This window comes from Hyla sarda, chromosome 3 (genome assembly GCF_029499605.1).
Source record: "Hyla sarda isolate aHylSar1 chromosome 3, aHylSar1.hap1, whole genome shotgun sequence".
NCBI lineage: Eukaryota > Metazoa > Chordata > Amphibia > Anura > Hylidae > Hyla > Hyla sarda.
Genome location: NC_079191.1, coordinates 201312439 through 201337870, shown reverse-complemented (window position 1 = coordinate 201337870; position 25432 = coordinate 201312439). Strand labels below are relative to the sequence as shown.

Below are 25432 nucleotides of genomic sequence, written 5' to 3'. Positions count from 1 at the left end.
ATGTCTACTTTTTGTTTGCATCATAAAGTTGACATGTTTTTACTTTCGGAAGACATCAGAGGGCTTCAAAGTTCAGCAGCAATTTTCCAATTTTTCAAAAAAATTTCAAAATCGGAATTTTTCATCGACCAGTTCAGGTTTGAAGTGGATTTGAAGGGCTTTCTTATTAGAAATTCCCCATAAATGACTCTATTATAAAAACTGCACCACTCAAAGTATTCAAAACAACATTCACTAAGTGTGTTAACCCTTTAGGTGTTTCACAGGAATAGCTGCAAAATGAAGGAGAAAATTCTAAATCTTCATTTTTTTACACTCGCATGTTCTTGTAGACCCAGTTTATGCAAGAATTTTTACAAGGGGTAAATGGAGAAAAATCCCCTCAAAATTTGTAACCCAGTTTCTTTCGAGGAAGGAAATAACTCATATGTGTATGTCAAATGTTCGGCGGGCACAGTAGAGGGCATAGAAGGGAAGGAGTGACAATGGGATTTTGTAGAGTGAGTTTTTCTGAAATGGCTTTTTGGGGGGCATGTCCCTATGGTGCCAGAACAGCGGAAAACCCCCCACATGGCATACCATTTTGGAAACTACACCCCTCAGAACACGTAACAAGGGGTCCAGTGAGCCTTAACATTCCACAGGTGTTTGACAACTTTTCGTTAGTCGGATGTGTAAATGAAAAATAATTTTTTTTCACTAAAGTTCAGTTTCCCCCCCCCCCCCAAGTTTACAATTTTTATAAAGGGTAATGTGAGAAAATGCCCCGCAAAATTTGTAACCCCATCTATTCGGAGTATGGAAATACCCCATGTTAGGACGTAAAATGCTTTGCGGGCGAACTACAATGCTCAGAAGAGGAGTCGTCACATTTGGCTTTTGGAAACCAAATTTTGCTGAAATGGTTTTTGGGGGGCATGTCGCATTTAGGAAGCCCCTATGGTGCCAGAACAGAAAAAAAAAATAGCATACTATTTTGGAAAATACACCCCTCAAGGAAAGTAACAAGGGTTACAGTGAGCCTTAACACCTCACAGGTATTTCACGACTTTTTGTTAAAGTTGGATGTGTACATGAAGAAAAAAATATTTTTCACTAAAATGCAGTTTTTCCCCCCAAATTTTACATTTTTAAAAGGGGTAATAGGAGAAAATTACCCCCAAACTTTGTAACCCCATTTCTTCGGAGTATGGAAATTCCCCATGTGTAGACGTCAAGTGCTCTGCTGGCGCACTACAATGCTCAGAAGAGGAGGAGCACCATTGAACTTATGGGAAAGATAATTTGTCTGGAATGGAAGTCGGGGGCCATGTGCGTTTACAAAGCCCCCCCCGTGGTGCCAGAACAGTGGACCCCCCCACATGTTACCCCATTTTGGAAACTAGACCCCTCACAGAATTTCATAAGGGGTGCAGTGAGCGTTTATAACCCACTGGTGTTTGACAGATCTTTAGAAGTGGGCTTAGCAATTAAAAATTTTATTTTTCATTTTCACGGACCACTGTTCCAAAAATCTGTCAGACACCTGTGGGGCGTAAATGCTCACTGTACCCCTTATTACATTACGTGAGGGGTGTAGTTTCCATGGCCGCAGCTCATACTTGAAGTAGGAGACTCACCGTAAACCTGCCCGTGTGAATGTACCCTGTACATTCACATATGGGGGGGGGGGGGGGGGCAAACCTCCAGCTGTTTCAAAACTACAACTCCCAGCATGTACTGACAGACCATGCATGCTGGGAGTTGTACTTTTTCAACAGCTGGAGGCACACTGCTTCGAAAACCTTCAGTTAGGTTCTGTTACCTAACTCAGTATTTTCCAACCAGTGTGCCTCCAGCTGTTGCAAAACTACAACTCCCAGCATGTACTGATCTCCAAAGGGCATGCTGGGAGATGTAGTAATGCAACAGCTGGAGGTACGCAACTACAACTCCCAGCATGCCGAGACAGCGGTTTCCTGTTTGGGCATGCTGGGATTTGCAGTTTTGCAACATCTGGAGGGCTACAGTTTAGAGACTACTGCACAGTGATCTCCAAACTGTGGCCCTCCAGATGTTGCAAAATTACAAATCCCAGCAAGTCCAGACAGCAAACTGCTGAGTGGGGATGCTGGGAGTTGTAGTTTTGAAACATCTGGAGGGCTACAGTTTAGAGACCACTGTATAGTGGTCTCAGACTGTAGCCCTCCAGATGTTGCTAGGCAACTCACCGGCTTCCTTAGGATCCATTGAGCCAGCCACACGACATAGCCGCCCGCCGATCACCGTCGCCCGCAACCTCCGGATGGGTAAGTGGATTTTCTGCTGCCAGTCCTCTGTCGGTTCCCCTATAGTGTTAGTAGGGTAGAATGGGGAAACCGAAAGTTAACCCCCGCCCCCCTTAAGTACCAGGGAGCAAAGGCGGACCTGTACGCTCTTGGTCCTTAAGTGGTTAATCGCAATTGGATGCGGGTTATGCAGCAACAGAACGACCCTAAGCATACAAGTTTTCTACCAAACAATGGTTAAAGAAGGATAAAGAATGGTCAAGTCCTGACCCTAATCCAAAAGAAATATTGTGGAAGGATCTTAAAGGAAATCTGTCATCAGAATCACCTGCACTAAACCTGTTGCACAGGCTTGTAGTGCGGGTGATCCTGATTAAAACGCTCCTTACCTGGTTAAAAATGGTTCAGAGGTTCTTAAGATATCTATATTTTTAGTTTTCTGTTATTCCCTGGCTTGGGACTCAGTGGGAGGTGTTATCATCTCGGACTCGGCCACACGTCATTTTAGCTGGGCGCAGCTGCCGCCCGGCTCATGAATATTCATGAAGTTATCCACACAAATATATCTATATATAACCTGCTTGTTCCTTCAGTTTGTGAATAAAAACACCCTCCGTCCCTCCCTTCCTCCCACCCCCGGCTTTTCACTCATGCAGCCAGTCTTCTTACTTGTATAGGGCCGCAGCTCGAGTGAAGCCGGGGGGAGAACGCCGCTTCCGGGTGTACGGAACGCGGCGCATGCGCGGTCCTCCCCACCAGACCGAGAAAAAGGAGTTAGACCACGAGGATAAGTTCATGAATATTCATGAGCCGGGCGACAGCTCCGCCCAGCTAGAAAGGCGTGTAGCCGAGTCTGAGATGATAACACCTCCCACTGAGTCCCAAGCCAGGGTATAACAGAAAACTAAAAATATAAATATCTTAAGAACTGTTGAACCATTTTTAACCAGGTAAGGAGCATTTTAATCAGGATCACCCGCACTACAAGCCTGTGTAACGGGTTTAGTGCGGGTGATTCTGATGACAGATTTCCTTTAAAGTGTACCTGTCAGATCCTACAAAAAAAAGGGTTACTCAGTAGCTAATCCTGACCATTTACATATAATTTTTATGCCCCTATCAACGGTTTTCCTTCCTAATCCTTGTTGGGGAGGAAAATAAACAAAGGAGGAAGCTTTTGACTTCATATCCCGTCCTCATATATTGTTGTCATATCCCAACCCCACGTCCCCACCTCCTGTCCCCACCTCCTGTCCCCACCTCCTGTCCCCACCTCCTGTCCCCACCTCCTGTCCCCACCTCCTGTCCCCACCTCCTGTCCCCACCTCCTGTCCCCACCTCCTGTCCCCACCTCCTGTCCCCACCTCCTGTCCCCACCTCCTGTCCCCACCTCCTGTCCCCACCTCCTGTCCCCACCTCCTGTCCCCACCTCCTGTCCCCACCTCCTGTCCCCACCTCCTGTCCCGTCTTCCTATCCCGTCTTCCTATCCCGTCTTCCTATCCCGTCTTCCTATCCCGTCTTCCTATCCCGTCTTCCTATCCCGTCCTCCTATCCCGTCCTCCTATCCCGTCCTCCTATCCCGTCCTCCTATCCCGTCCTCCTATCCCGTCCTCCTATCCCGTCCTCCTATCCCGTCCTCCTATCCCGTCCTCCTATCCCGTCCTCCTATCCCGTCCTCCTTTCCCGACCCGTAATATGTGTACCAGTTATGTGGGAACATACATTTCCCATTGATTTGCATGGGACTTTAAACAAAAACCCTGACCCTCACAAATGGGGGTAGTTAAGGGTTAAATTAGCTATCCTATATTTTAAGTGGACATATAAGTAACATGTGACCAAGTATTATCGAAATATCTCCAGCCGTTTGGAAGTTATGCAGTAACATATATTTCCCATTGACTTGTATGGGACTTAAAACATAAACCCTGCCCCTGGCAAATGGGGGTGAGTAAGGGTTAAATCACCTATCCTATGTTTGTTGTTGACATATAAGTAACGTGTGCCAAGTTTCATGTTAATATCTTTAGCCGTTTGGACGTGATGCTACATACATACACACACACACACACACACACACACACACACGTTGAGTTTTATATACCGTATTTATCGGCATATAACACGCACTTTTTAGTCTAAAATTTTTAGCCTAAAGTCTATCTGCGTGTTATACGCCGATAAGCCGCTGTAGTTCAATGATTTAAAGCGGGCGCTTTAAATCAATGAACTGCAGCGGCTTTGCAGGTGCAGAGACCTGCCGTCACTGCCGGCTTCTCTGCCCCTGCCTATCCTGGGGTCTAGAGCCCTGCTGCCGGCCCTTCTCTCCTCCTGGCTATCGGTGCCGCTGCCCGTTCTCTCCCCCTGGCTATCGGTGCCGCTGCCCCATTGCCGGTGCCGATAGCCAGGGGGAGAGAAGTGGCGCCGGCAATGGGGCAACGGCGCCGACAGACAGGGGGAGAGAAGGGGCAGCGGCACCCATTGCCGGCGTGCTGCCCCCATTGCCTCCCCCATCCCCGGTTGTATAATTACCTGTTGCCGGGGTCGGGTTCGCGCTGCTTCAGGCCCACGGTGTGCGTCCCCTGCGTCGTTGCTATGCGCTGCATAGCAACGACGCATGGAACGCACACCGGAGGCCTGAAGCAGCGCGAACCCGACCCCGGCAACAGGTAATTATACAACCGAGGATGGGGCGGGCTTTGCAGGTGCAGAGACCTGCCGGCTTCTCTGCCCCTGCCGTTCCTGGGATCTAGAGCCCTGCTGCCGGCCCTTCTCTCCCCCTGGCTATCGGTGCCGCTGCCCGTTCTCTCCCCCTGGCAATGGGGCGCCGGCACCGTCAGGGGGAGAGAACGGGCAGCGGCGCAGATAGCCAGCAGGAGAGAAGCATAGGATAGGTGATTTAACCCTTACTCATCCCCATTTGCCAGGGGCGGGGTTTATGTTTAAAGTCCCATACAAGTCAATGGGAACTATATGTTACTGCATAACTTCCAAACGGCTGGAGATATTTTGATAATACTTGGTCACATGTTATTTATATGTCCACTTAAAATATAGGATAGTTAATTTAACTCTTAACTACCCCCATTTGTGAGGGTCGGGTTTTTTGTTTAAAGTCCCATGCAAATCAATGGGAAATGTATGTACCCACATAACTTCCGTACGGCTGGAGATATTTCAATACCTGGTACTCATCTTACAGGACGGGATAGGAGGACGGGATAGGAGGACGGGAGTGGAGGTTAGTAATTGCCGATACCGATAATATCGGCCATACCGATAATCGGTCGATCCCTAGATATGACAACAATATCTGAGGACGGGATATGAAGTCAAAAGCTTCCTCCCTTGATTTTCCTCCCCAACAAGGATGAGGAAGGAAAAACCGAGCAACGCCGGGTACTCAGCTAGTATATATATATAAAACTCAACGTGTGTGTATGTATGTGTGTATGTTCCACAAAAACTTTCAAACGGCTAAAGATATTAACATGAAACTTGGCACACATGTTACTTATATGTCAGCAACAAACATAGGATAGTTAATTTAACCCTTAATCACCCCCATTTGCTAGGGGCGGGGCTTATGTTTAAAGTCCCATGCAAGTCCATGGGAAATATGTTACTGCATAACTTCCAAACGGCTGGAGATATTTCAATAATACTTGGTCACATGTTACTTATATGTCCACTTAAAATATAGGATAGTTGATTTAACCCTTAACTGCCACCATTTGTGAGGGTCGGGGTTTTTGTTTAAAGTCTCATGCAAATCAATGGGAAATGTATGTACCCACATAACTTCCGTACGGCTGAAGATATTTCAATATCTGGTACCCATATTACGGGTCGGGATAGGAGGGTCGGGATATGGGGCTGGGATATGACAACAATATATGAGGACGGGATATGAAGTCAAAAGCTTCCTCCTTTGTTTATTTTCCTCCCCAACAAGGATTAGGAAGGAAAAACCGGGCAAAGCCGGGTACTCAGCTAGTAGATATATATAAAACTCAACGTGTGTGTGTGTATGTTCCACAAAAACTTCTGAACGGCTAAAGATATTAACATGAAACTTGGCACACATGTTACTTATATGTCGTCAACAAACATAGGATAGGTGATTTAACCCTTACTCACCCCATTTGCCAGGGGCAGTGTTTATGTTTAAAGTCCCATACAAGTAAATGGAAATATATGTTACTGCATCACTTCCAAACGGCTGGAGATATTTCGATAATACTTGGTCACTTGTTACTTATATGTCCACTTAAAATATAGGACAGTTAATTTAACCCTTAACTACCCCCATTTGTGAGTTTTTGTTTAAAGTCCCATGCAAATCAATGGGAAATGTATGTTCCCACATAACTTCCATATGGCTGGAGATATTTCAATACCTGGTACACATATTACTGGACGGGATATGAGGACGGGATATGAGAACGGGATAGGAGGTCGGGATAGGAGGACGGGATATGAGGCCTTGATAGGAGGATGGGACAGGAGGTTGGGATATGACAAGAATATGAGGACTGGATATGAAGTCAAAAGCTTCCTCCTTTTGTTTATTTTCCTGCCCAACAGGGATTAGGAAGGAAAAACCGGGCAACGCCGGGTACTCAGCTAGTATAGATATAAAACTCAATGGGGGAAATTTATCAAAACCTGTGTGTAGGAAAAGTTGCCCATAGCAACCAATCAGATTGCTTCTTTCATTTTAGAGGGGCCTTGTTAAAAATGAAAGAAGCGATTTAATTGGCTGCTATGGGCAACTGGGCAACTTTTCCTCTGGACAGGTTTTGATAAATCTCCCCCAATGTATGTATGCATGTATGTATGTATGTTCCAGCATCACGTCCAAACGGCGAAAGATATTAACATGAAACTTGGCACACATGTTACTTATGTCACCAACCAACATAGGATAGGTGATTTAACCATTACTCATCCCCATTTGCCAGGGTCAGGGTTTTTGTTTAAAGTCCCATACAAGTCTATGGGAAATTTATGTTACTGCATAACTTCCAAATGGCTGGAGATATTTCGATAATACTTGTTCACATGTTACTTATATGTCCACTTAAAATATAGTATCGTTAATTTAAAGGGGTACACCGGCGCTAAGACATCTTATCCCCTATCCAAAGGGGATTAGATCCCACGCCCCTTCCATAGGCTTGCATTGAGGGGGCGGAGCAGGATGTCACACGGGGGTGGAGCCGTGATGTCACTATGCTCTGTCCCCGTGATCGCCAGTAATCAGACCCGGAGCGAGCACGCTCCGGGGGCTGACTCTAACGGGGTGCGGCATGGAAGATCACGGGCGTCCCCAGCGCGGGACCCCCATGATTAGGCTTCTTATCCCCTATCTTTTGGATAGGGGATAAGATGTCTTAGCGCCGGAGTACCCCTTTAAGGTCGGGATAGGAGGTCGGGATATGAAGTCAAAAGCTTCCTTCTTTTGTTGATTTTTCTCCCCAACAAGGATGAGGAAAGAAAAACCATTACTCCACAAACTCTGCTCTGCATTTCCTGGTGAATGTGTCAGTCCGGCTTGCAAGCCAGACCCCATATCACAAAGACACACCCACTGTTTAAGCATCACCCTTTTATTCTCTACCCTTTTTGTACATCGGTCTGGCTTGCAAATCACGCCCAGTCCCACAAAGCCACGTCCCCTTCTATTTTCAGCTTACAATATCTTCATCACAAATCAGTCCCATCTGAGGACGGGATAGGGGGTTGGGATATGAGGTTGAGCTATGAGGACGGGATATGGGGTTGGGATATGATAACAATATATGAGGATGGGATATGAAGTCAAAAGCTTCCTCCTTTTGTTGATTTTCCTCCCCAACAAGGATTAGGAAGGAAAAACTTGAAAACGCCGGTTACTCAGCTAGTTTATTATAAAAATACCTCATTTCATTAGCTCACATTGTTAAAAATACTCTCAGGGGAAGGGACGTGTCCCTCCTTTGTGGTGGTGGGAGGTGATTGGTGTTTCTGCTCATGCAGCCTTGTCCTTGAGTCATCTCTTGTCCATAACTCATAGACAAGCCTGATGCTGCTGTATTACAAAAGGTGTTTAATTTTCATCAGTAACAATATGTAAAGTTTTTGGATCTGACAGTGCCCATTTAAGCGAGAAATTTATGGGAGGAATCCTACCAACAGAACAAGGTTGAAGTTGTTTGGGAGAATGCTTTTTAAGGAGATCTCTGACCATAAAACTTAAAATGTAACTGACTAGCCCAATCCACAGGATAGAGGATAAGTAGCTGATCGTGGGGGGTCCAAGTGCTGGGACCCCCGTGATCACCAGGATGGGACCCGGTGCTATGGGAGCGCCAAAAGGACCAGAGTACAGCACTTGGGCATCATTGGCGCTCCCATAGAAATGAATGAAGCGCCTCACTGAGAGCGCCGGAGTCCCGCCTTGGTGATCGTAGGGGGGCCCCAGCGGTTGGACCCCCTGCGATCAGCTACTTATCCCCTATCCTGTGGATAGGGGGATCAGTTACATTTTAAGTTTTATTGCCAGAAATTTCCTTAAAGCCTGTTCCCGAGTTATGCCTAAAAAGCAGTGTATGGGAACTGTTAATTTAACTGCTTTGGTGCTCTGGGGGTGTTCCCAGTTCCTTGGTGCACTCTTCTGCCCTGTGCAACAGCCCCTTCATAAATATTTGTTAACCTGAGCTCAATTTTGTACAGAGGACATGTAACTTCTAGAACCCTCAGTCCACTCCTGTCACATGATCATCATCAATACAGCTCCTTCAGGCACATTCTCTTCTATCCTGCACTGCTGAGCTTTGCCCCTACATGTACTGCATTTAGCTGATACAGAGCAGGTCCTGCTCAACCAGGACCTGCTCTGTATCTGCTACATGGAGGAGGTGTAGGACCTGTGATGATGTTACAATCATGTGTTCAGTACATGTGCAAGCGGAGCTCCACAGTGCAGGATAGAAGAGAATGTGGCTGAAGGACTTGTGATGATCATGTGACAGAAGTGGGCAAACTGGATCTAGAGTTACATGTTCCCTGTATAAAATAGAGCTCAGGTCCATGAATATATAAAAGAGGGGGCTGTTGCTCAAGGCTGAGCCAGGCAGGCAGAAGAGTGCACCTAGGGACTAGGAATGCACCAAAGCACTTTATTTGCATATTTAGGTTTTATGGAACAGGGCCACATATAAAAATTCAGCATCACCCACACTATTACTTAGTACCATCAGGTTAGTGCGGTTAATGCTGGTGTCAAATTCCGTTTAAGGGTAGGGTCACACGTAACGGATCCGCTACGTATTTTACACTGCCGATCCGCTGTGCCTGCTTTGTCTGCTTGTAGCAGCAGTCCCCCTGATACAAAGAGACACATAGGGACCTGCGAGTTGCCGTGCAATGTACTAGCAGGTGTCGCGGTCTCTCCCCCTTCCCCCTGAGCTAGGCTGAGAGAGGCCGCGATGTCTTGTTACAATGTGCGTGGCGACTCACAGGTCCCTGTGTGTCTGCCTGCAGTGGCAGATTGCAGACAACTCAGGCACACTTTAGGGTTGGCAATCGGCTGCAGATCCGTTACGTGTGACCCTACTCTTAATCTCTCCAAGCTGATGTGTAGGATTAATCAACAATTACCAGAAACATTTAGATAGTTATTGCTATCCAATATTGGAACGTATTCCTTAATAAATAAATGGCCAAATCTAATATTTTTGACTCGTTTCTTTAAGTTGTTTCTCTTTTTCTACTTTCAGGACCTGTAGGTAAATCTGATGTAGTTATAGGTTAAATTTAAGCAGAAATATAGAATTTCCTGGAGTGTTCTCAAACTTTCAAGCACCACTGTATGTCATTCATCTTTCAAGCACTATAGAAATTGCACATGACATGCATGGAAATTACATCAGTCTCAGATTATTTGAAGGAAGAAGTTTGTCATCTATATTTGCTGCAGACCCTTTGGATAGCTGGTAGGATTTAAAACAAAACTGTACCTTTCCTGGGGCTGATAGTGGTTGCCAAACTTATAAAATTGTGTTTTAGTTCTCAGCCAATTGTCAAGGAGGCGGGCTGAGCAGTGTTTAGTGCCAAAGCCTGGCATGCCTTTTTGCTTGCCCACTCCTCCTAACCCCTCTTTGATGGACATACAGAGTCCTATAAATACAAAAGTCTTTAAAGGGGTACTCCTGTGAACACTTTTTTTTTTTTTTTTTTTCAAATCAACTGGTGCCAGAAAGTTAAATTGATTTGCAAATTACTTTTATTAAAAAATCCTAATCCTTCAGCTGCTGTATTTTACAGAGGAAGTGGAGTTGTTTTTTTCATTCTTACCACAGTGCTCTCTGTGCCACCTCTGTCTGTGTCAGGAACTGTCTGGAGCAGGAGAGGTTTGCTATGGGGATTTGCTCCTACTCTGAACAGTTCCCGGAATGGACAGAGGTGTCAGTAGAGAACAGTGTGGTCAGACAGAAAATAACAAGTCAACTACCTCTAGAGCATACAGCAGCTAAGTACTGGAAGGATTAAGACTCTTTAATATAAGTAATTTACAAATCTGAAAAGAGGAATGTCCAGCGCAGATGGTCGTGCAAAGATGAATGTTCTTTAATGAATAAAAGCCATGACAGGAGCAAAGTAACGCGTTTCAGGTGCGTTAGCACCCTTAGTCGTACATAAAATAAAACCACAAATGTCTGTATATTTATAGGGGAAATGACGTGGCTCACAGGGAAGGCAGCAGGTGAGATTAATCAAACAGCCGCCCTCCCCGAGCCCGTAACTTAACCCTTTACAATAATAGTAGAGATATACAAACTTAAAATCTCGATATAGAACAAAGAAAATGTGCAATAACATACATACAAATCTCAAGGTGAACGTATAAATTATACAAGTAGAAAAAATATATATTCACCAAAATAGAACATAGGTGATTGCACAAAAACCGCATATGTCACAATCGGTCTGTCTGAATATGTATCAAGCAAAAATAACAGACCTGTACCAAACAGATACATATTGACAGAACACCAGGATAAAGAAAAAATTTATATTAAATGTTAAGGTGAGTGGTTACCAACATATCTATATATCATTTAGGTTTAAAATGTATGCATTTAAGTTATAAACCACAGGCCCAACATATAGAGAAAGTCACTCTTACACAGGTCTCACAAATATAAAAATATATAAAAAAGAGAATTACTTAGTATATTAAATGGGAAACTTGTAAAAAAAAATGGCATGTGTTAACAATGTAGGATGACATCCTGTCGTTTATTAAGACCTTGAGTTGTTCTGGTTGCATGTTTGATAATCCAGTACACCTCTCGGTTGAGTAATTTCTGTTTATGATCACCACCACGTATGGGCAAAAAAACTTTTTCAATTGCAGATAAGCGAATGGACGAGAAATCTCCACCATGGTGTTGAGCACAGTGAAGGGATACTGCAGATACGTTCCTGGAGTTAAAATGGGGAATGTCAGATAGATGTTCCCTATTGCGTATTTTGAGGCTATTGGTCGTGCATCCCACATACTGTAATTTACACGCTGTACACGACAGGAGACCACATATTTAGTATTGCAATTGATGTATTGTTTAATATTATAGGTGGCTCCTGTCGCGTACGACGTGATAACAGATATGGGAGACAGAATGTTACAACAGATACATCGTGTGTGTCCACACTTGTATGTCCCCACAGTTTTTAACAAAGTAGAAGATGATGTATTGTGGGAAGAAAACAAAGAAGGTGATAGGGTCTGACCAAGAGTGGGAGCATTGTAGGTTGTAGTTGAGGATCAGATGTAGTAAGTGGTATGTATTTTTTTCAAGATGTTGCATATTTGGGAATATTGAGCACTGTACTGAGTAGAAAAAGTTATAGTGTTAGAGCTGGCTTTAGCAGACTGTTTGACTTTAAGTAGATCATCTCTGGTCTTAGATATAGCAATTCTTTTAGCGCGGTCTAATGACCACGGGGGGTACCCTCTGTGATGTAAGCAACGAGATGATGTCTCCATCTCCATAGAAAAATCTTGAACAGTAGTGCAGTTGCGTCTAGCTCTAATAGCCTCCCCTATGGGGAGATTATTGACCACTTGTGAGGGATGACACGAGCGTGCATGTAAAGTAGAATTTACTGCAGTGTCCTTGCGATAAGTTGTAGAAAAAATTATTTTGCATTCTGTGTCACACCTCAGAGTTAAGTCAAGATAGGACACTGTTTGAAAAAAATGATTAATAGTAAAATGTAGATTGCAAGTATTTGAATTAATAAAGTTTTCAAACAAGTTAACATTTTTGACGTCACCACTCCATATAAATATCAGATCATCAATATATCTGCCATACCAAATGATGTATGGCTTGAAGACATTAGATGATGAAAACAAATAGAGATGTTCCCAATATGACATGTAGATATTTGCTATGGAGGGGGAGAAACACGTACCCATAGATGCCCCGGTGATCTGCAGGAAGAACTGATCATCAAACATAAAAAAAATTGTGAGTAAGTAAATAATCCAAAACCATGATCATATATTCCTGCAGACCAGCGGGGTATTGGGAATACACAGACAAAAACCATGCCAATGCTGTTTTAGCATGGCTATGGGGGATAACAGAATAAAGGGAAGTAACGTCTGCAGTAATCCACGAAAACTGTTCGGACCACTCCAAATTCTCAACAGCTGATAAAAGATGTTTGGTATCTTGAATAAAGCCAGGAATTGTTAGAATGAGTAGCTGAAGGAGGTTGTCCAACCAGGCGGATAGGTTCTCATTAAGAGAACCTATCCCGGCAACTATGGGTCTGACTGGTGGGGGAAAGCAATTCTTATCTATCTTGGGGAGCGAAGGAAAAATTGCTGTTATAGGATGTTCAATTTTAATGTAATCTGTTTAAAGGGTACCTCTCATCAAATAAACTTTTGATATATTTTAAATTAATGAATGTAGAATAACTTTCCAACAGCATGTTAATGAAAAATATGCTTCTTTCTATTGTATTTTTCTCGATCAGTCCTGTCAGCAAGCATTTCTGATTCATGCTGGAGTCCTAAACACTCAGAGCTGCCAGCCTGCTTTGTTCACAGCCAAACAGGCTGTGAACAAAGCAGGCTGGCAGCTCTGAGTGTTCTCCTTTGTGAACAAAGCAGACTTGGCAGCTCGTAGTGTTTAGGACTCCAGCATGAGTCTGAAATGCTTGCTGCCAGGACTGGTAGGGAGACCCCTAGTGATCATTTCTTCAAAGTGGAAAATTAAATAGAAAGAAGCATATTTTTTAATAACATGCAATTGTAAAGTTATTCTGCATACATTAATCTATAATATATCAAAAGTTTTTTTGATGAGCGGTACCCTTTAACTTGCTAGAGCCAGTTAATAAAAAATAAAATAAAAAAATGTTTAAAATAATATATATATATTCTCCCCCCCCCCCCCCCACACACACACACACAAAGGGGACTATTTATAGCCATCTTTTGATTTCTATTACTGTTCAGTGCTATGCATTGGCATATTACTGTTCAGTGATATCAGCAATCGACTTCCATAGTCTGCCAGAAAGCAGACCACACTAGATCAATGGAGCCATCCATGGAGCAGGTGAGTGGAGCTTTAGCTGTCATCTTGACTAATCAGACTCCGATAATCGCACTGCGAATGGTCTGATGAGTATTTCAACGCCCCCTAATACTTCAGATGCTGTAATCAGTATTGATCAAGACATCCAAATGGTTAATGGCAGGCATCATTTCATAATCCAGATGAGACTCAAGATATACATGTATGTCCTGGTGTGTCAAGTACCAGGCAGCCAGGAAGTATAGGTACATCCTGAGTCCTCTAGGGGAAACTTGACAAAACAATTCATTGGGTTGACTTTGCTTTTAGATCTCAATCCAGATGAGCATCTGTGAAATGTGCAAGAATAAAAGTCCAATCTATGGAGGCCCATATAGTACTTAAAGGATCTGATATTGTGACTACTCTTCCCTGATCCTACAGTTCACACAATAAAACATAGGAAATCAAATTGCAATTGCATATACTGTAATAGTTTTGAAGCAATTTTTTTTTTTTTTTTAGAAACTGAAGCTCACCTTTCAGTTTAGAAATTGTAGGCCTGAATCCATCTGGGGTCCCTAGATTAATACATTTGGTTTGCCATCCTCATATTTGCAGCATACTCCGATGGAGGCCTATTACGGGGGGTTGGGAGTCCCTGGGAGAAGGCAGCCTGTATTTTTCTGTGGCTGAACACACCTGGGTTTGACGGTTAGTTTGTGCATTTTTGTCTCTCTGTCTCCATATCATTCAACTCTCCTCTCTTCATTCTGTATCCTGTTTTTGTCTTGCCTGTCTTGGGGATACAATGGGGTGGGTCACACGCTCTGTATTTCCTAGTGCCTTGCTATGTCCAGTATGGTGTGCTTCTAACTGTATGCCGGCTACGTACTAAGGGACTCTCTTTTAGGGTATGTTCACACTACGTAATTCCTGCGGTATTCCGTGAGCGGAATTACACGCTGTGAACATAAACATCAGTGTAAATGGGTTTCCGTGAAACTCGTTCACACTAAGCAATTTCAACGGCAGACAATTCCGCCGCTGAAATTATTCAGCGCAAAGAAAGAACTTGTTCATTCTTTGCGTGGAAGTCCACGAGCACTACATAGCCATCAATGGTGCAGGCGCAGTGCCGCGTGGTCCTACCACAGAAGTATTTCGGCGCCGGCCACCAGAATGGAATCTCCGCTTGCGGAATTCTGCGAGCGGAGATTCCATTCAAACTCCATAGTGTGAACATACCCTTATGCCACTTGTTCTTTATTGATTGGTATTTTTTGTTGCACTATTGTGCCAAACTGAGAAACGTGCTGTTTTTATTCATTGATGTACTAGCCTAGTTGGGATAATGGGGTGGGGGGGTTGTTGTTTAGGGAGGGGTTGTTGTTTAGGGAGGGGTTGGGGGAGGGAGTGGGATGTTGTTCGTATTTTTTCCTTTTGTTTGCAAAAGTTGTAAAGTCAATACAAATTTCAGATAAAAAAAAAATTGTAGGGGCAGAGTCCCAGCAGCTACATCCCAGCAGCTATATGGGCAGCAGATCTTGATCACTACACTACCAATGTAACATTTAAGGCCATTTAGATGTTGCTGTCAACATTGACAGTAGCATCAAAATGGTTAAAAGCCTACTTTGGGATCACTTGCCTGGACATTAGACAATCTTCTCCACTATACTATCCAAATACAGCAGGATAAGGTAAACTCCCCAGTAGAGGGTGGTTTCAATGGTACATTCTCTGATTGGGTGACTGTTACTAGTGGGGCACCATAGGGGTTAGTTTTGGGTCCTACGCTTTTTAATATATTTATTAATGACCTTGTTGAGAGATATATTATATACACCATTTATAACTAACCTATATTTTACTTCATTTTACAGCATTTTCATGTCATTCTAGCAGTTCATTAAGTTGCACAGAAAACATCTCATGTTGATCATTTGCTCTAGGTTTTGAAATGAATGAAGATGTAGACTTTTAGTTTTTTTCCTTGCTGCACAGATCTCAGAATTTAGTCTTTTGTGTGTTAACCTTACAATATGTTTCCTTAGGCCACGGGTCTGTTTTGAATGAAGAGGGAGAAGTTGAGATGGATGCTATTATCATGAATGGCAAGGATTTAACCTCAGGAAGTGTTTCTGCAGTAAGATGCATTGCTAACCCAATAAAACTGGCCCGTCTTGTAATGGAAAAGGTATTTCAGTGAAGATATCTATGGGGGATATATATGGTTTATCTGCTGCATCTGTCAGTTATCACCTCTATATGCTGTAGTATTGTCAATGTACTGAGACTAGAACTATATTAAGTGTCCCAAAAATTAGTGCTGTTTCCCAGTTATTGTTTTAATGCAGAAAAATATCAACAGTTAAGCGTGCCTGTACTTTCTAAACATTTAGAAAAAATCTGTGTGGTGGAAAGATGATTTGGGTGTATTCATTGCTGTTAATGGGCCCCTGAGAGCCCCCTCCATGGTGCACATCTATTGCACCATAAAGGGGCCGGAAATCTGATTTGTTGTCATGGGCACCTGCTCCACTGTTCCTCTGCACAAGGTTTGATAAATGTACCCAATAATGTCTGATTAATTCAAAACTCTAGAGGAAACTCTGTGTACATATATTAGTTGAAACACTAGTATTTACACAAGGGACAGCTGTATAGAACTTTGTGGGTGGTCAGAGATGAGAGGGTAGCCTTAATTAGCCTTATAGCCACAGTGTGGACCCTCTAGAGAAGGCAAACAGTTTCACAGATTGCAGATACATAGCCCGGGCTCTCTCCTGCATGCAGTGTTAAGTATGTTGCAGGTTGGGACAGGCATTCAAACACTACACCTGCGTGGTCCCGCAAATCCTGCACACTCTCGCATTGCAGGGCAGACCCTTCTTTATATGTCCCTGCAAAAATGCAGCTGCAGGCAGGGGCCAGATTAGCCTGAAGTCACTTTCCCTTAAAGCGGTAATCCAGTGGAAATTATTTTTAAATCAACTGGTGCAAGAAAGTTAAACAGATTTGTGACTTAAAAAAGTTAAGCCTTCCAGTACTTATCAACTGCTGTATGCTCTAGAGAAAGTTGTGTAGTTTTCTTCCAGTCTGACCACAGTGCTCTCTGCTGCTACCTCTGTCTGTGTCAGGACCGGTCCAGAGCAGTAGAGGTTTGCTATGGCGATTTTCTCCTGCTCTGGACAGTTCCTGACACAGACAGGGGAAACAGCAGAGAGCACTGTGGTCAGACTAGAAAGAACTACACAACTTTCCCTGGAACATACAGCAGCTGATAAGTACTGGAAGGATTAAGATTTCTAAACAGAAGTCATTTACAATTCTGTATAACTTTCTGGCACCAATTGTTTTGAAAACATTTGTTTTCCACTGGAGTACCCCTTTCATTAAGCTCACCCAGTATCAAACTTATTGACAAGAGTCACACACTTAAGTCATGCTGTGCAGCCTCTAGTGTATGACCCTTGACTGTGCTGCTGCTGAATCCTCCCCCTGCCGTATATGTACATCTTGTTGGTGCGGTGGCATGGTGCTGCACCACTTAGGTTCATCCAAAGAGTTAGGAGGACTTCCATCAATTGTGAACTCAAGGACCACCAGGTACGCAGCCACCTCAGTGCCCACCAGTGCCCTGTGCAAACACAAAGTACTCTACTCTATTGTGTTGTTTAACACTTGAGGATGCCACCGTGTACTGTCTGACTGTACTCCCAGTCCATAGTGATCAACAGCACCCTGTGCACACATAATGGCATGTATTGTACTGAATTACATTTCTATCGTACCTGAGAGTGCAGGTGTGCCATTCAGGAGCATAGAAAAGCTAGATGAGAATGTCTTACCTAACTTTCCCACGCTCCTGAATAGCATTTCTGCTTATAGCAGTGTGTGACAGTCAGACATAGAAACATAGGTCTGTAGATATGAACAATTCAGCCCATCTAGTCTGCCAAATACTGTTGATAGTCACTGGCTGTATCTTTATGAAGGATAGCCTCATGCCTATGCAAAGCATGTTTCAACTATGAAGCCTGTGATAATTAGTCATTAGAGGATTACCAAACTCCAGAATTAAGAAGACCCATCTAAATCCAAATGGTACCGATGAAATCTACAGATCACAGCCCAAAAAATAACCCCCACAGAGCCCAACAGACTGAAAAATAAGAGTTATAGGGGAATAGGGGAATTTTAGGAAGGCCAGGCTGGGGCCTTTTACATTACATTACCGTTTGGCTAATCAGCCAGCCAAGACGGGACATCGCTGCACCCGGCGATTAGCTGAACACAGTGCGACATGTCGGGCACCAAAAACAGGAAGAAGATCCTCCCAGTACACTGCACCCTTCATGATAAACAACCCCTGCTTTTATTTTCATTATTTTTTAGTTTTATACCTTGATATTGCCCTGTATTTTCTGCTCAGTCTCAGTCAGATTCACAGACTGGGAAGGGGTGTTCCCCAGCAGGCGTGACATCATCTCATAGGGGATATAGGGGAGAACTTCCTCCTTCACTCTGCTACACACAGCCCAGAGCAGTTGAGTGTGAGTTGAGCTATGATTGGATAAGGCTGCACACACACCCTCAGCATTTCCTGATTTTGTACTTCTGCCAGGCCAGCAGGAGTCCAAAGTCTGTGCAAGAAATAGGGAAAAATGTGCTTGTGACAAGTAGAGAGACCCCTTTGTAAACACAACTAAAACAGAAAACTTTTTTTTTTTTTAAACAAAGCACATTATAATTTTTTTTTAGTTGACCATAAGGAGTGCAATAGCAAAAATAGTTTTAATGACAGTGCCCATTTAAGGTTTTATTATTTTGGTTGTGGCAGCCTGGGCATAATGGAAAAATTTTAAGGCCCAATTCGTACTTAAGGGGTTAAGCTGAAGAGTTACAAAAGGCACCATGAATATCTGTCTTGTTTGTAAATAAAGATGAGGGAGCTATTTCTGTAATAGCAGTTGAGGGCCTGCTACCAAAGACCATAAATGACATGGTAAAGGTTAATAAATGTCTTTGTCAATTTAAAATGACATTTCACATTCGCTAAGAGAGTGCTGTGAGAAATAGATTTACAAATCTGGTTTGAAGTGAAATTGCACAATGGTTCAGAGCTGCTTAGGGCCTGTGCACTGTAGTATAAGCAGACTTTGACTTCTGCGTTTTACAGGTACTAGGTGATAGAGCTTATTTTCATGGGAATGTGCTGGAAACCTCTACAAATGTTGATGCAGGAGGCACTAACCAAATTACAATCTGTGACTCAACATTTCATCTCTATGTTATTAGCTGCTCTACAATAATAATCTTTCTGTCAAAACAGTGGGCACCATAACTGTGTCTGACAGACCCCAGTATAAGTCATTGGGGGCCACTAGGCTCTTTACAGGCCCAGATTTATCATACTGTGTGAGAGAAAAATTTACCAGAGCTCATTAGCTGAGCTGTGATTGGTTGCTGGGGGAAAATCACTATTTTTTCTCACACAGTTTGATAAATCTGGGTCTGTTGTGTCTTTTTGTGTGCACTCCACAGTGCAGATATGAACGGAGCCTAAGATGAGCCAGTTATGAACCCGTTAAGGACCAAGCCCATTATGACCATAACTTGTTGGGGACAGAGGGCGTATGGATATGCTCTCGCATCCCGTCACTAAAGGATGGAGGGCATACCTGTACGCCCTCCGCATTTCTGATCACCGCAGCTCGCCGGGCGGTGATCGGTACATGATGCCTGCGGGAATCATTCACCAGGCAACCCGTGGCCCCCCCCCCCATGATTGCCGCAAATCGCTGGTGAATTCTTACTGGCGATTTGTGGAGATTCCGGGTCATACGGGTCTCTGGTGACCCAGAAAATAAGGGGGATCAGGGTTGTCCAAGACACCCATGATCCCCCTGAAGGGATAGGAGTGAGGTGGCAGGGGTGCCACCCCTCCTATCCCTGCTATTGGTCGTCCAGGTCACGGTCTGTCAGTGCATGCTGGGAGTTGTTGTTTTGAAACAGCTGGAGGTTTGGTGTGAATGTACGGGGTTCATTCACAGGGATGGGTTTACAGTGAGTTTCCTGCTTCAAGTTTGAGATGTGGCAAATTTTCCTTCGCAGCGCAAACTCCTAGCGGGAAACTCACTGTAAACCCCCGCCAGTGCAAATGTACCCTAAAAACACTATACTACACTACCACAAAATTCAAGGTAAAATACTACATATACACCCCTTTACACTGTACCCCCCCCCCCCCCCCAATAAAAATGAAAATGTATCGTATGGTAGTGTTTCCAAAACGGAGCCTCCAGCTGTTGCAAAACAACAACTCCCAGCATTTCCGGACAGCCACGGACAGGCATGCTGGGAATTTAGCAACAGCTGGAGGCATCCTGTTTGGGAATCACTGGCGTAGAATACCCCTATGTCCACCCCTATGCAACCCCTAATTTAGTCCTCAAATGCGCATGGCACTCTCTCACTTCAGAGCCCTGTCTTATTTCAAGGAAACAGTTTAGAGCCACATATGGGGTATTTCCGTACTCGGGAGCAATTGCACTACAAATTTACCCCTTATGAAAAAGGAAAAGTTGGGGTCTAAATCAGCCTGTTAGTGTAAAAAATTAACAATTTTACACTAACATGCTGGTATTGCCCCATACTTTTTCTTTTCACAAGAGGTAAAAGGAAAAAATGACCCCCAAAATTTGTAACGCAATTTCTCCTGAGTACGGAAATACCCCATATGTGGGCGTAAAATGCTCTGCGGACGCACAACAAGGCTCAGGAATGAGAGCGCACTATGTACAGTTGAGGCCTAAATTGGTGTTTTGCACAGGGGTGGCTGATTTTACAGTGGTTATGACATAAACGCAAAAAAATAAAAAATACCCACGTGTGACCCCATTTTGGAAACTTCACCCCTCACGGAACATAACAAGGGGTATAGTGAGCCTTAACACCCCACAGGTGTTTGATGAATTTTCATTAAAGTTGGATGGGAAAATGAAGAAAAAAAAATGTTTTCACTAAAATGCACCAAACTGTTGCCTTGAAATACGACAGGGTTCCGAAGTGAGATGGCGCCATGCGCATTTGAGGCCTAAATTAGGGATTTGCATAGGGACGGACCCAGATGCAAGAATTACACTTGCCTCAGATACCAAAAATACCCTACGGTAGTGGTTCCCAAACAGGGTGCCTCCAGCTGTCAATGTCTGCCTGGCAATACTGGGAGTTGTTGTTTTGCAACAGCTGGAGGCAACGCTTCGGAAACCGTGCTGTAAGAGACATTTCTCATCTTTATTGGGTGGGGGGTGAAACTGTAAGTTTGTGTATATGTAGTGTTTTATGTTTTATTATGTGTAGTGTAGTGAAGTGTAGTGTTTTTAGGGTATATTCACACGGGCGGGGGTTCACAGCGAGTTTCCCGCTGGGAGTTTGAGCTGCAGCAAAAAATTTGCCACATTTCAAACTTGTAGCGGGAAACTCACTGTAAACCCCCGCCCATGTGAATGTACCCTGTACATTCACGGGGGGGGGGGGGGTTCAAATCTCCAGCTGTTGCAAAGCTACAACTCCCACCATGCACTAAGACTGTACATGCTGGGAGTTGTAGTTATGCAACAGCTGGAGGCACACTGGTTGCAAAACACAGATTATGTTACTTAACTCAGTGTTTCGCAAACCAGTGTGCCTCCAGCTATTGCAAAACTACAACTCCCAGCATGTACGGTCTGTCAGTGCATGCTGGGAGTTGTAGTTATACAATAGCTGGAGGCACACTTTTTCAGAAAAAAAAGAAAAGTCAAACCGTTAACCTCCTGCTGTTGGATCCTTCCACCACTTCACCGCCAGGACTGCTGCAGCTGAGACCACTGCTGCTCGGGGGACTGCTGCTTCACAGGTGACAGTCCCCTCCCTCCACCCACCGCTGACCACCCGGTGATACCGCCCAGCAGGACACTCTATTGGTCGGCCGACTAAACACTCCAATTAATCACACCTCACTCCTGCTGGGCAAGGGTGATTGGTGCCATCTTGGACGCAACCAATCGTCCTTTTTTTCTGGGTCACTGGTGACCCGATTGACCTGAAGTCACCGGTCTGTATGGACCCCCTCCTAGGCATTGGCACGGGATACCTGCTGAATGATTTCAGCAGGCATCCTGTTCCGTTCACTGCCTGGTTACCGGCAGTGAACGGAAACGCCAAGGGTGTACAGGTGCGCCCTTGGTCCTTAAGTACCATGGAGCAAGGACGTACCTATACGCTCTTGGTCCTGGAGAGGTTAAACAAGCATCTGTTGCCTGTGGCAACTTTAAGGTAAGAACATATCTCTCTGTGTTATATCATCTAGGAAGTGTAGTGTCAGCACCAGCATACCCATTTTATAACATAGCAGCACTTGCCATGCCTCCACTTGGGGGACATTTATCATACCCTGTGCAGATTGGCAAAATTGCAAAAAATTTTCACACAGGCTCTGTGGTCGTGCAGGAAATGTTGCACAAACTGCCACTTTGCACAAAACATTGTGCACAAAAATGAAGCTTACAAGAAAATTATGCATCATTTTGACCCTCTGTGCTGCGCATGGAATGATACATTTTCACCCTTTCTTTAAAGGGGTACTCCACCCATAGACTTCTTATCCCCTATCCAAAGGATAGGGGATAAGATGTCTGATCGCGGGGGTCCCGCTACTGGGGACCCCCGGTATCTCGGCTGCAGCACCCCGCTGTCATTACTGCACAGAGCAAACTCGCTCTGTGGGTAATGACAGGCGATACAGGGGCTGGAGCATCGTGATGTCACGGCTCCGCCCCTCGTGACATCACGGCCCGCCCCATTAGTGCAGGTCTATGGGAGGGGGCGTAACGGCCACCACGCCCCCTCCCATAGACTTTATATTGAGGGGGAGGGCCGTGACATCACAAGGGGCGGAGCCGTGACATCACGAGGGGTGGAGCGTGACTTCACAAGAGGCGGAGCCGTGACGTCACAATGCTCCGGCCCCTGTATCGGCGGTCATTACGCACAGAGCGAGTTTGCTCTGTGCAGTAATGATAGCATGGTGCCGCAGCCGAGATCCCGCGGTCCCCAGCGGCGGGACCCCCGCGATCAGACATCTTATCCCCTATCCTTTGGATGGGGGATAAGATGTCTGGGGGGCAGAGTACCCCTTTAAAGAGTACCTGTCGCCAAATACAACTTTTAGTATAGTGTTCCTTTAGCAGACCCTTTTTTATTCACTTGCTTTTAAAATTATCAACATAAATATGTTTAAAATGCAATAAAAAAAACGGCCACTAGCTGGCTCTGTTCTGTTCCCTGCCACAATTAATACAGGGAGTTTGGTCTTCTCCCGGCCGTGCAGGAGTCCAAACTCAGGAAGTGTTTCTCGGAACTGAGCTTGATTCACAGCTGCACAGAAAGTGAAAGCTCCACAGATTCTCACAGGAACCTGCAGGAAAGCCTCACTGATAACAGGAACATAACGGGAGAAGGACTTCCACAGGGCGGTAGGGGATGTGGGCGCTGACCAAGATCGGACACGTCCGGTAAGTAAAAGAACTTTTTTTTATTTTTCAAATGCAACGCGTTTCACTGCACTTGCTCGGCTTCATCCGGCCTGTTGAAGCCGCACAAGCGCGGTGAAAAGCGTTGCATTTGAAAAATAAAAAAAGTTCTTTTACTTAACGGACGTGTCCGATCTTAGTCAGCGCCGACATTCCCTACTGCTCTGGGGAAGTCCTTCTCCCGTTATGTTACGTCCAGGTCGGGGAGGCTGCAGACCAGGCTTATTCTCTCACCCACGCAGACCATTGTTGTGTGTGAGTTCACACAACCGCCTCTGGTAAGGGTCTCTTATTATGCTAATCTTAACCCTACAGTGGTGATTTTATGCTATGGAGCGCTCTTTTATCTTGTTTTCACTGATAGCAACACAGACTGAAACATGCACAGAGCCTGAGGTCATTCATCACAGCACTGCAACCATGTGAGGGTGGAAGTTGTCACCCAGCAGACTTCAGTCATGTCATGCCTCATTCCGCCTGGATAACGCCCACTTACTCCTGCTGGGAAATTGCACGTGAGCAAGAAGAAAGATATGATACACAGGAGGGGTGTTAGGAGTAGTTAGGGTACATAGCCTGAGATAGTTTAGAACAGCTTATTTGGTGACAGGTACTTTTTAAAGGGAACCTGTGATTACCATATATAGTGCATGGCACATATGGTGTATTCACATGTTTTAGGTTTTTAATTGCAATTATTGAATTCAAAGCCAGGAATTGATTTGAAAAGGTGGGAACCCTCAGTCTTGTCTTAAAGGGATACTCCGGTGGAAAACTTTTTTTTTTTTAATCAACTGGTGCCAGAAAGTTAAACAGATTTGTAAATTACTTCTATTAAAAAATCTTAATCCTTCCAGTACTTGTTAGCTGTTGAATACTACAGAGAAAATTATTTTCTTTTTGGAACACAGTGCTCTTTTCTGACATCACGAGCACAGTGCTCTCTGCTGACATCTCTGTCCATTTTTTTTTTTTTTTAAATGATATGCTTGTTTGCTTGGATATGTCTTAGTCTAGCCTACATAAATACGCATACACCTGAAAATATAGTCTGACATTGTAGTAGAGCTTGAAATTGTCTTCCTGGATTTCTGGCAGTGATATGTTAATGTGTAAAAAAAAAAAAAAAAAAGTGTGTGTGTGTGTGTATATATATATATAATGTATATATAAATGCATGTTTATTAAGTAAACTTTCCCTTCCAGCAGCCTTATCTATGAATTTGGTGACATCTTGTGGACAAGTCTTTATGTGTAGGTTTCATATTTTTTTATTTGATCTCTTTAGTCTACATACAATGCCTTCAGAAAATTTTCAGACCTTCTTTTTCACATTTTATGTTGGGACCTTTTACTAAAAGGAAAAAAAATTATGTTCTCCATTATTTCATGCTCAATACTCAATAAGGACAATGTTTTAGAAATGTTGGCAAATGTATTAAAATTTTGCATGCACATAAGTATTCAGACAATTTTCTATGGCACTTAAAATTTTGCTCTTGTTGCTGCAAATTTCTCTTGATCATCTTTGAGATTTTTCTACAGACAGTAGTGTGATGGCCGCCATAATTTATAAATGGAAAAAGTCTGGAACAAGCAGGACTTTTCCTAGAAGAGTTGGCAGCCATATCAAACTAATCGGAGAAGATGACCAAGAACCTAATGGTCACTGTGACTGAGCGCCAAAGCTCCTGTGTGCAGATGGGAGAAACTTCTAGAAGGTCAATTGTTACTACAGCACTCTACCAATCCGGGCTTCATGAGTGTGAAGAAAGAAGCATCACGTACAGGATCCTGCGCAGATTTGATGCACAGGATTTTTAACTGCAGATTAGAAGCTATGCCCAGTCATATAGTTTACATTGAAATCTGCAGTAGAAAATCCTGTGCATCAAATCCTGCGCATCAAATTTGCGCACGTGTGAATGTACCCTAAGGGTAGGGTCACACGTAATGGATCCGCAGCGTATTTTACGCTGCAGATCCGCCGGTGACCCG

The 25432-nt window shown here is 44.1% G+C and overlaps 1 protein-coding gene across 5 annotated transcripts in view; it reads left to right on the top strand.

The window, feature by feature from the left end:
* Positions 1 to 25432, top strand: part of ASRGL1 (asparaginase and isoaspartyl peptidase 1) — a 125896-nt gene that overhangs the window by 73252 nt on the left and 27212 nt on the right. For 4 of the 5 annotated variants that reach the window (XM_056565860.1, XM_056565863.1, XM_056565864.1 and 1 more), the window contains exon 3: positions 15911 to 16053. In XM_056565860.1, coding sequence (XP_056421835.1) covers positions 15911 to 16053 — 143 coding nt within the window. Of the gene's footprint in view, positions 1 to 10031; positions 10248 to 15910; positions 16054 to 25432 lie in introns of all 5 variants that reach the window. The other variant, XM_056565865.1, reaches the window with a different exon arrangement.